At 42.8% G+C, this 12,619-nt stretch overlaps 1 protein-coding gene across 3 annotated transcripts in view; it reads left to right on the top strand.

Moving 5' to 3' along the window:
• MAD1L1 (mitotic arrest deficient 1 like 1) overlaps positions 1-12,619 on the top strand; it is a 348,979-nt gene that overhangs the window by 192,165 nt on the left and 144,195 nt on the right. For all 3 annotated transcript variants that reach the window (XM_032126012.1, XM_032126014.1, XM_032126013.1), the window contains one exon: positions 1,984-2,074. In XM_032126012.1, coding sequence (XP_031981903.1) covers positions 1,984-2,074 — 91 coding nt within the window. The remainder of the gene's footprint in view (positions 1-1,983; positions 2,075-12,619) is intronic.

The following is a 12,619-nucleotide window of genomic DNA, read 5'->3' as shown; positions in this document are numbered from 1 at the left end:
ATTTGAAAATTGCCAGCAGGGGTCAGGCTTACAAATAATTTAAGCCATCCAAGCTGCATATTTATTGAGAGACATTTCTGCGCTGAACATGATGTAGATCAACCCACTTCTATGGGAAAGTTTGGAACTGTTGCCAAATGAATAGGAGAGATGACTTCTTCCTTGTACCTGAAATTGCTGTTGTATAATTTTGGGATATTGGCAGGTGACTGCATTCTTTATTCTTAATTTCAATCATTTAAAAGTATTATTAAGCAATAGAATTAATTCTTAAAGAACATTCTGAAAAAAGGGTCCTGAGAAAATTGAATCCAAAGATCAGTGTTATTCTGTATTAGTTATACAAGAAGTTAACGTGTGGAAGGGGAGGGTCTTGAAAGGAGCATCAAGGTTTTGTACTCTGTACTTAAATGCAAGCAAAAATTTTATATCCAGTCTTTTTTATATATATTTATATCCTGCCTAACAAGTTTGATAGAGTTCTCTGAAGGATTCACCAGTCATTTGTCTAAGGTTGGTGTGGTTGATCTAATGTATTTGACCTTTCAGAAAGCTTTGAGCCAGAGGTCACAAAGAAACTTTGATGGAATGAAAAAGGAGATTCTTTGTTGGATTGATAAGAATGTATAAACCCCAGAGGTCTGGCTGTCCCAGTGTAGTGTCTGTGGCAGTGGCCAGTGGTAGGTGCCCACATGAACAGGACAGAGCAGCTGGGTACCTTGCCAGGAGGCTCTCCTGGCTTCTCTGTATCTTGTCTCCAGGATTTCCTGAGCCAGAGATAAAATAATATATTCTCACTTTGTAAAACTTCATGCATTTTTTCCCATTAATTTGCTTATGTAATACAAAGTTAAAATATGGAAAATCAAAGAACAAATGTTTTCACAATGCTGAGGGTTTTTCCACTAGGTCCTAGAATGGTTTTGATTGGGAATTGGGAACTTGTCCAAGACAAAAAAGGGGTTTGTGAGTAGCAAGGTGGCAGAGTTTGAGATAATATGAAATTATTCAGCTTATCAGAGCATTCAGAATTTCAGAAGAAATCTTATGATGCTGCTTGAGACGGGAGATGAAGTTGCATGTCAATAATTGCCAAACCCATGCACATAAGTAAAAACACCCTTACTTTTATTCCCACAACAGAGAGCTCTTAATGAGCTGTTGTCACTCAGGAAACAGATCTCACATTGTTGTGAACAGCTTTCTAAAAATATCAGATAGGTGCTCCATAGTTAAAAATACAAATAGAATACTAGAAGTTATTGGAAAAGAAGTTGAGAATAAAGCAGAAATCCTCATTGTACCACTGAATATATCTGAGTGCTGTTTGTAGTTCCAGCTTATTTCATAACAAAAAGTCTATATAAAACTCGAAGGAACAAGGAAGAACAATAAAAAGATGGAAAATCCCTGATGTGAAGGAAGACTAAACTGAGATTCTTCAGGAAATAATAGAGAGGCCTGTACTGTGGTGTGGAGAGGGGAGGGCGGTACAATTACTGACAACTTTTCATAGCAGAACTAACGGGCACTCAGTGAAATAATCACGTGTGAAGTATAAAACAAACTGAACTAATTTTTCATACAGCGCATAATTAAATTGTGGAACTTAGTGCCAAGGAGTGTTGTGAAGGCCAAAAGTATAAATCAGATCAAAAAGAGATTTGATACCTCATGGAGGTTTTAGCTGTTGGTGGTTATTAAATGTGATGGTCTAGACTCCGTCTGTGGTTCAGATGGTATCCAAGCTGAACTTGCTTTATATTCAAGCTGTAGATTTTTAATATACTTTTACAAATTATATTCTCATCATATAAACATGTCACTTTTAACCATATGTTTTAGCTGCCTCAGTAGTGCAGTTTTGTGATACTGAATGCAGGAATAATCTGATACTGTTTCTGATTTCATGCTTTACTTGATTATTTGTGGTGGGACTGTGCAGGGACACACAAAGTCTATTAATTTTCCCTTTTTCTCCAGGTTGAAAATTGAGGAGCTGGAAGCTGAACGCAGCAAGCTGGCAGAGGAGAACAGATCTCTGGAAATGAAGCTGGAGAAGCTCACTCTGCAGGTAGGAATGTGGAGGTCCGGAGCAGCTGGAGAGCCTGGCGTGGTCCATGTGCCGTGGCTGTCCTAGCAGATGTGCTTGAGTGCTCCCAGCATGGAGCTTCCCTTCCCTCCATCTGGGCAAGGCACCTTCCAGCAGCCTGTGCTGACTGCACTGTCACACCTGTGTTTCTGACCATGCCATTGGAGAGGTTTGATGTCAGATGCAATCACACAGATGCAGTTGTATTTTTGGATAATTGTCTCCAGGACTTCTCTTCTTGGAGCATTAAAAATTCGTCCATGTTAAGTAACTCCATCACTAGAAGTTGTCTGTCCCCAGCTGCACTCATGCCAAAGTGGGAGCATAGACAGGGCTGAACAGCATGGAGTGGATCAGAAATTTTGAGCTTTGTTTGTATTGAAGTCTCCACTCTGCTGCTATCAGCAAGGGAAGCAGAGACCACCTCAGCAGGCCAGAGTTTGCCAAGCCAGGAACCATCCGTGCTGCTGAGGGGATGAGCTGGCAGCACCCACAGACACGGAGAGCAGAAGGTGGGGAGTCAGAAGGATGGGAGGTGTGTTCCTTTTGCTGTGCTACTGTGTGTGTTTTGCCTTTTCCTGGCGCTGTCCTCTGTGGTAGAAGGTGAGCAGAACCCTGGACAGATCCATGAAATCTCACCCTCCTTGAAGGAGGGCGAGGGCACGGGCACCTGCAGCAGATAAGTGGACTGGCTGCTCAGCTTGTTGTCACCGTAGGAACAGCTTTCCTGTGCAGGGGAAGGGCAGGGGAGTTGCTTCAAGCTTTTGTAGTGTTTCCTGTTTGAAAGGTGCTGGAGCAAACGAGAACCTGAGCCTGTTGGTTTAATCAAAGCCCACCCTTCTATGAACAGTGTTATCTCTTCCTTCTTTTCCCTCTGATGTGCTGAACAATTTGTCATTCAGAATGTAGCATTCTACTATCTTAATTTTTCTTTCTTTTTATCTTTATTTTTCCCTCTTTTTTTTTTTTTTTTTTTTGAAAATTGCTTCATGGTAGAAAACCTGCAGGTTTGAAATTACCCAGATTTCAGCCAGACCATTGATTTTTATCTTGACACCTATTAGACGTGAATCAAATTTATTTTTATTTTTATAACCCATTCCTGGAGACAGGGGAAGTGACAGCTTTGATAAAGCAGGGAGCTAAGAGCTGCTGAGCATCTCTGCTGAGCCATGTTTAGTGTGAAACCTGTCACCCTGCTCCCTTTTAATTGGGTTTCAGTCATCAGAAGGAGATTAAAGCTTTGGGCTGGTGTTTGGATGCTTAGGTCTCCGGCAAACACAACAGCAGCTTTGGTTTCAGAACAGATTACAGTTCAGGTCGTGGTTAATTTGCCTACGTGGTCTTACAGTGGTTGCTGGCTTTCCAAGAAGGCCTGACCAGAGGAATTCCCTATTTTCTTTGTGATGTCTTGAGACATCACAAAGATCTGCTTTCTTTGTTCATACAGCTCTTGAGATGCCAAGACTTGAGTAGCAGGTCTAGGAAAGAGAAATCTTTGAGTTAGTGAGCTGAATTCAGGTAATGATGCTCTTCTATCTCCCTTGCCAAGGCTGAGGCCATGGCTTTAACTCCTTATTTAACAGGATGTAGCTCCCCCCGTCCCTAAACTCTCACTTTACTTGTGTCTTAGAGAACTTGATGCCTCAAGTAGTTTTTTTGAAAGACAAGGAGTAGAGGGGAAAGCACAACTACAGGAATATGTCAGCTGAATGCTGATGTGTCAGTATTGATCAGTGTGTGCCCACCTGAATGGCCAAGAACTCCTCAGAGGGGAAAATATCAGCCTTCCCAATTTTTATTCACCTTGTGAATCAAATATCTTGACAGGCCAAGCTTAAAATGACTCTTTTTATAAACACATTGAAAGAAGGTTTGTTACAGTGAGAACCCACAAAGTTAAGGATAAGCTTAGAAATTCACCTCTTCTATCAGTGCTGAGCAAATACGCTGAAAATGTCATTATACACTCAGATAAGGTCACTGAAGTGTTGCTAGTTTGACATGTTATTTATTCCCACCTCTGAAAGAAATCATTGGGAAATGATGGGTTAAAATAAAGCCTGTGTCATGAAGGGGAAAAAAGCAGGACACACGACATACAGAAGTCACAAGGAAGTTTTACTGAACAGGAAGATGACTAAAATTACAAACATAGGAGAAGCATGTCTTCAAATCAAAATAAAGGTGTAAGAGAAGGGGGTGACATTAAATCAGGTAGAATGAAGGTGATTTCCTACAAATCTTTATCTGCTGTTCCTTCTTTTAAAATAAAACCTCTGACTCTCTGGAATGAAAAGATATGTAGAAGGAACACACTAAAGTTGTGAATTTGGAAGAGACAGGTTGTAGAATCGAGGCTCTGACTGCTTTATACTGAATTGAATCTGTTGAGTTCACAAAGCTGTGTGTGATGCATGAAATCTAGGGAGATACAGCTAATAATTTGTAATTAAAAACATCAGTTCGAATGTATTGAGTCGTGGAAAGGAGTAAAGGTTCAAAAATATTTGTCTCCGAATCACAGAATCATATAGGTTGAAAAAGACCTCAGATCTTTGACTCCAACCTGTGACCCAACACCACGGTGTCAACCAGACCATGGCACTGAGTGCCATGTCCAGTCTTTCCTTAAAGCCTCCAGGGATGGCAAATCCACCACTTTTCTGGGCAGCCCATTCCAATGTCTAATCACCCTTTCTGTGAAGAAATTCCTTCTCTCACATCTTTTTGTACCTGAGTCCTGGCACATGAATTTTTCTAATTTCTGCACAAAAAGCCCATTTTGTGAGCAAGGGCACCCTGAGGGACTGGGCAGAGGGCAAGGAGTACCTGGAAAGGTGCTTTTGGTGTGTGTCTCTCACTCCTTGAGCTCTATTAGCAAATGAACTGAGGTGCTGATAGCTCTCTAAAGCCATGTATATTACAGCTGACATCTTTTTGTATTCTATGCTTGTGTGGGGACAGCTTGAATTATGCCTGAAGGCGTTTTCCACCTCCACACACCCCATCTTCGGAGCCCCTTGCCTCTTGACACCTAGCTGCAGGCTGCATTGATTTTCCTTCACTGGTATAAAGACTTTAGCATGGATATCACTCACTGGCCAGGTCTGCACTGCTAATGAAAACCTCAGACTACAAAAACACAAGAGATGTGGAGCTGTAGAGAAATGACACCCGGTTGAGACTGCCCTTCCCAGTGTCCAGGATATTATCTTAAGGAAGACATTTGAAACTGTGCCTCAGGAGAGGGATTCAAATAATATGAAAAATTGGGTTTAAACAGACAATCTTATCTCTTCTACCCTTCTTTCTTTCCATGAAGCAAAAGACAACTCCAGGAAACCTGAGCTGCCAGTGCTTGGCCTGTGGTGGGGAGGTTGAGATTTCAGAGAAAGGCTTGGTTTGTTTAAGTTATCTGAAATGATCTGGACCATCTTCCAGAGGTGCTGGTTTGAAAAGTGCAGCTTGATGCCAGGAACAAAAGACACTGATCAAATCAGTGCTTTTCGGATAAAGTGGGAGGAAAGAGTTGTGAGGAGTGTTCAATTAGCATTTCTTACTGCTAGGAGCCCTGTGTTTACAGGCAACCAGTCGGATGTGAAGTGTTCCTTATGCAAATACTACTCTCCTGCTTTTCCTGCTCTCCTCTACTCTTCCAGCTGAAGAAGAGATTCTTCAAGGTTGGCTGCTTCAAGGAAGATTGATTAAAATCAGCTGCAGTTTGACTTAATTGGATCCATATGCTTGGAGAGGGAGCAGGACTAGTTAAAGTCCTCATAATTAGTTCACAGCTGGTTGGTGAGAAAAATGAAACTCCAGTTAGAGTTCAGATAAGTGGATCTGTATGGATAAAAGGCAAGAAGATGGGATTTAGTTTTTTTTACACTGAGATGTATTTGGGCTTGAAAATCACCTCTAGTCCCATAGCCAAGCTGGCAGCCTAATCCCTTTGAGCGTGTGCATGTGTATTTATGAGGCTAAATGGAAAGAGTCTGTATTTTCTGGCTTGTTTCTGAGTAAAAGGAATCACCTGTGGATGCTGGCAGTCATGAAAACCTGATAGAAAACTGGGAGAAGATCTCAGGGAGTAGACAAAACCCAACAAGGGCAGTTTGTCTGTGGGAAAGGGTCATGGCTTGGCACAAACTCTGGACTGTGCAACTTTGATTGTGATGTCCCTGCTCACAGTAGTGACTGGTTGTGTTTAGCCTTTCTGCCAGTCAGTAGTAAGACAACAACACTCTCAAAAATGCATTATTATTCATACATATTGTAATGATTGATTTTTGCCTATTATTCCAAAGCTCAGAAAGAGCTGACTGAGGGCATAGTGTGAGGACAGTCATCAGAAGACTTGCCCCAGACAGAAGCTGGAATTTCTGTTAAATTTTGCTGTCAGAATAGAAGGGACTGAATTCCCTATTACAGTGCTCTTGAGGGAAGTGCCTGCTGGGTTAAGTTCTCCAGGAGTCAGATGTCCATGGATAGAAGTGTTGAACATCCAGAGCATTCATGTGTTTCTCTTTTCCCTTATCTCTGCAGCCTTTGTGGTTGGGCTGGTCTCCTCCTTCTTCTAGTGCTGTATTTTGAAGGAATAACAAAACATCTGGGAGCTGTACCCCAGGGGAAGGTGGACAGGGAATGTTTCTCCTCTTTAAGCATTAATGACTCATTTTATGGTTAGGGCTTTGGCAGCCAGGCAGTGACTAGCTTGGAGTTAAGAACCCAAGGCAAAGCTGAGGTCATTTAACAGTCTAACTGTTCATTTTGTGACCAGTGAAGAATGATGAATGAATCATTTACACTGTTATAAAACTTAAAAGGACATAGTCAACCTTTCAACATTCTCTAATTTGCCTCTCAAATGCTCACAAGTTTTCTTCCTGGATTATCTCCATGCCCTCCCTTTTCACAAACTTCCTGTCCTTTTTTCTTCACCTGTGCATGCTGGGGTCTGTGTTAGCCTCTGTGGCACAGCTGGTCCCCACTGAAAACCTAATCTAAGTTCAGCCTTTTTTTTTCTTTTCTAAAAGGCTTTTTTAGATGGTTCTGGGCAAATCACTTGGCATCTCTTCAGTCAGGTACTGCTTTTGTCAAGGTGTAGGAACAAATCTGCGTGTACTCCAGAGGGACTTAATTATGAGGTAGAATAACTGAGAGCATACAGCAGGAGACCCTGTAAAGAGAAGATGAAGGGAAGTGCAGGCCCAGGACTGCAGAAGGTTGTATCATATTGTGCTGCCCCACTCATCCAGTGCATCGAGTTCATGGGAGCGTGTGGGAGTGGATGGGGGACAGAGCGATTTGTGATCTGTTCCACAGACTCCTGGATTTGATCAGCAATAAGCTCATCTTTTACAGGCAAAGATTATCTTCTAAATTTCACAGGCAGCAGCAAGTCTTCAGTGACCTAAGGATGTGTATCTGCTCAAGTGTATGTAGGCAGAGGCCACTCTGGCGATCATGCCACAGTTTTGCTCAAAACAGCAATGAAAAACATGATAAACAGACATCATGGGTATTAATTTATGACAGATCAGAGGTGTGTAATTCCTGCATAAAACACTGGAGAATATTCACACAGGAAGATGGCTTTGACTGAAGAAGGGACCAAGTGAGTCTGGTGCTCCAACAGCTCTGGAGATGGGATGGTGATGCCAGGGGCAGAGGAGCACTGTGGAGTACCCCAGCAGGTCCTGGTGGTTGGTCTGAGCAACACCTGTGCTGTTACACCACCTTCAGTTCAATTATCTCTTGAGCTGGGTAGGTGAAACGAAGTCTGAACTGCTCTGCTGTGTGGGTGTCCCTGGTGTTCACAGGGAGCTGCTAAGGGGATATGCTGAAGTGCCACCCAAATGAATGGGGGGGGAAAAGAGCTTCCCTATAATGTGCCAGTAAATTGTGCTGGAAGGATTATACGTGTTATTTGGGAGAAAACATTGTGTATCTTGTGCCATGTGGATTAGGAGCTGTGGGAAGTCCTAGAACTGGTGTGAAACAGGAGTGCAGAACCTGCTGTGATCCAGCCCCTGGGGATTACGTGACACGGAATTAGCTGGGGCTATGCAAATATTTGTATGTGTTAATTCTGAATATGCTGCTGTTATTAGAATTAACAGAAATTAGAAGCATTCCATGGGAGCAGAGAGGAGAAGCCTAAATATGTCATTGACCTGTAGGTTTGTTATTAGGTGGTTCAAGGAGAAGCTGCTTAATGACCTCGGTGGCCCCGATAAATGTGATGTGCAAAGTGGATGTCGAATGAAACAAGGACACGCACAGAACAGACTTGCTAATGTTTGTTAACATCAGGGACCACGAGTGCACAGATTCACATTTGTGCAGGGAAATTTTACCAACGTGCCCTTTAAAAAAAATTTTTTTAAAGGAATTTGCACACTGAATATTAAACACCTGAAGCTCTATAAATTCTTCTTCCCTGGGCTGCCACCGTAGTGTTTATTTCATGCAGCACCTTTCTCAAAGTTCTGCAGAAACTGATTAACATTTGCATAATACATTTAACACGAAAATCCAGAATAAATTCATTAATGTTCTCCTGCCACTGCCCTTGAAAATATCAGTGGTTGTGTGGCATCACAGAGCTCATTAGAGGAGCAGAGGGGGAGGAAGGGCGAGCGCTGGATTTCCTGAACAGCTCTGAAACAGGAAAGGTCAGTGCACTGAGTGTCAGCACCTGAGCAGCAGCACGGGGAGCTCAGAGCAAGCAGGGAGAGCTGGGCCATGGGAAATGTCCTGCTGGAAAAAGTCGCTGTACCACTACATAGGAAGCAAGAACTTTAGGAGGTGCCATCCATGCTGGAGAAGAAAAATCAAGCACAAAATGCAGATGAGGATGCTGCTGCACTGAGGAGGAGGCTGCTCCTGAGCACACGTGTTCTGCAGGGGCCAGCACCAGGAAATTGTTCCAGTCCTTCTGTGGTACAGGAAAGCTGGCTTGGAACAAAGCTTGGTTTTCTGAACAGGTGTTGCAGAATAAATGGTGATGTTTTGAGCATCATGCAAGACTTGGTTGCATGGCAGGAGGTCACTAAATCTGGGCTGTGTTCACTGCCTTCATGGGAGTATGGGGACAGAGACACCACTCTTGTTGGTGCTCTTGTATGGTAAAAAGAGCAGCAGTGCACATAAACTAGTAATTCCAGCTACAACTGCACATTCAAACTCACAGTTGTGTATTTAAATCCCCACCCGAAAACTAACAATGAGTGCCAGTGAAGTAGGAGTAAGTAGCAACTCCAGAAGGCCTCTGTGTGTTTCACTGATCCCCAGAATCACCTTGTGGGTGAAAGCCAACGCTGAGGAGACAGAAACAACCATTTTAAAACAAGACATCACTTTTAAACTCTTCTAATCTTATTTATCACATGAAGAAAAAGCAAGTTTCAGGAAGCAATGAGAGTGACTGTCCCTTTTTAGTTTTCTTGGTTTTCTCTGTAGTCATTCAGTGGCACAAATTAGTTTTCAATTGTTCTTTCTTCATTTTCTATTATTTTTCTGCTGCTTTGAATTCTGCTTCCGTGTGGCAGAAACAAAACAAGAATGTCATTTAGACCTGTATAACGCAAATAACGCTTCACAAGGTTTGTTTACTGAAGCTTTGTGCTTTCTCTCAGACTTTTATGAGTACCACGTCCTTAAGTTGCAGCTCTCTCCACATTAGGCTTTTAGCTTTTCATTACTCATTACTATTTCAGCCTTTGTTTGATGACCCAATTATTTTTGAGTTTCTGATTAAAACAAAGTAATAGGCCACAGTTTCGTGCTGCCCTTGTCTTTGCCATTTCTGTTGTGTCTGGCTTTGTAAAGTCCAAGTTTTTAGTAATATTCTTCAGCAGTTTTATTCTTCTGATAAAGAGACTCTGGTTATGGTGCTGTGTTTTTCCTCTACTACTTGGTATATGTAAAACTAGACACCATCTCTAAGAGATAAAATGCCAGGATGTGTCACCCAGATAATGGAAAAGAAATAAGTCAGAATTTAATAACGTTTTCTCTGTGTGTATGATGAGGGGAAGAGGAAAAATCTGCCTGTTTCTTGTCACAGTCAAGAGTGGGCAGTGTTTGTAATGATGTTAAAATATACATGAGGAAATGGGGAGATGCTCTGAGCTGAGGCACTGGTGGGGGTGTGCATCAGAGAAACATGTTTTTGTGTGACCTCTGTCAGGGGAATTCAAGCATGCGAGATGTTGATACGTTGATACGTTATCTTACATATCCCAGAACTCTTCCCTTTGATCAGACCGACCTACCACCTATTTGACACGTGGAGGCACGGATTTACATTTAAAAAATGGGTTTTCTCTGAAGAATTTCTGCAGATAGTGGGAAGGAAGCTTGACATGCCTCTGTCACTCAGATGTGTGGCACTGAGCATTCATGCAGCAGTGCAGGCTTGTGGTGTGCCCAAGGGGGTAAGTGGGGAGAAGTAACACCCCAATAACAGAGCATTTCTGTCAGCACACCCTGAGCACAGTCAGATCCTGATACAGGCCCTTCCTAGCCCAAATTTGCCTCAATTTCCATTTGCTGTTGCTTGATAAGACTTTAAAGAGACGTGCATCCAGACAAGTCAGAAAAAAAGTAATTGTTTTTGACGGCTTTCCTAGCTGGAGTTGAAAGACAGGTAGCCGTGGAATGGAAGATGATGCCTAATTTAGGTAGAAAGGCTGCTCTGTTTAAATGAGGATGGACAGTTGGAGTGGCAGGATAAGTGAAGTGCTGTGGGAAGAGCATCTCCTTTGTATCTTTTAAAAAAAATGAGCAGTGTCCCATGGGGGGGTTCTGTGTGTAGGAAGGAGGGGAGGTGTCTGGGAAGCCCAGCTGTGTTCCAAGCAGATGGGAGAGCTCCCAGGTGATCCATCCCAGCCGTGCTTACCTGATCATGGGGCTCAGCTCCATCAGGAACTCTGCTGCTTCCTCTGATCAGCATTTAAACCCCGCATTTCCTAAATGATGCAGCAGCTCTGTGCCTGATCTTTGCATTTTTGCCAGGGCATTTAAAACGAAATAAATATTCCCTGCAAGCTGTTGTGCATGTTGGACATGACAGAAGAGGTTCAGTTGGGACTGTGACCTTTCAGAACAAAGACACTGCTTTTGAAAAGGGGGTTCATTGTGCTTCTGGCTCTAGTAAGATGAAAAACTTGAAAAACCATTAACATGAAGGCTGTGCAGCAAGGATGAGCTCTCCAGAGGTCCTCTTGTGTATTTTTGGTTGTCTTCCAGTGGATACATTCTTTCTCTCTGTGCAGTGCTACCACAGTTGCAATCAGTAGTAATTACAGAAATTTTCTCATTTTTATGAGTAGAGGGATGTGAAAAGCTGTTGACAGCAGTCTGCAAGGGAGCTCAGCTGTGGAGCTGCTTTCCCTCTAGATCCATCACAGCTAGAGCTGCTGACCTTAAGGTTATTTCCCAAGGAGTCAGGGCTTGCTCAGAGGTCGGTCTGTTCAGTGTGCAAGGAAAAGTGTGATTAGATATGTGTGAGCTCTTATGATTAATATCAACATGGTGGAGCTGCCTGAACATTTAAATACAACACTGGGGATTTAATTTTTTATATGTGTATATATGTTTGTAGACGATTATTGGAATGCATGCCAGTGTATTTAAATGTAGACATGACTTGATATAGATGGGTGTAAAATAGGAATATCACCTAAACTGGCTCAACAGAAGCCAGCTGGAGCGTGGTCAGAGGGATGGCAAAGGTGGCCAAACGGGGAGGGAAATGCCTGCTCAGGAGGGAGAGCAGGCAAGGGGTGTGAGCTGGAGCTTCTTCCTTGGGTATGCTGCAGCATGGCAGTTGTCAGACTGTTCCCTTCAGGCTGACAGAAGCTGAAATGAAGGAGGTGGCAGTATTGGAGACATTCCTTAGGATCCTCTTCAGGTAGAGGGGCGGAAGGAACAGTGATTGTATAACATGAAATGGTTTCCCCAGTGCTGCCAAGTGGTGCCATGGTGGCACACGGTAGCTTCTACAGCCAAGCAGCTTGAGGATTGAATGTCACAGTTTTTTGACTGTTCTGCTTTCTCAAGGTCTGTGACTTCTTCTGAGTGTGATGCTTCTGCTGACACTGCTTAGAAGAGAAATCTCTGTCTTATCTGGAGATTTTTGTGTGGTCCATTCTCTCAAGCATCCTAGAGAAAAGAAAGTGACTGGACATGCTGCAAAGCAGACCTGTCGGTGAATTCACCAAGTGTATTCCTGCTAAGCCTACCCTTTCATCCCTCCCATTTTAGCTCCTTGGCTATTTCGTTCAACTTAATGCTCTTTACTGATGTTTCCTGCTTCCAGGGGATCAAAAAGGTAGTCTGAGTCCTTTAGATATGTGTGAAAGTTAGAGGTGATGATGCCCTTCTACTGATTTACTCCATTATAACTTGAAAACTTGTAATTGGGCAAGGCTGCTTCTGAAGTATTTATTTCTTCAGGCAGGCAGCTCAGGATGATGTTGAATTCGTTGGTTGGAGCAGTTAACTCAAAGCTGTTCAGAA

Source organism: Corvus moneduloides, chromosome 16, assembly GCF_009650955.1.
Source record: "Corvus moneduloides isolate bCorMon1 chromosome 16, bCorMon1.pri, whole genome shotgun sequence".
NCBI classification, from domain to species: Eukaryota; Metazoa; Chordata; class Aves; order Passeriformes; family Corvidae; genus Corvus; species Corvus moneduloides.
Note: the sequence above shows the minus strand (reverse complement) of the source record. Positions and strands in the feature narration are given on the sequence as shown.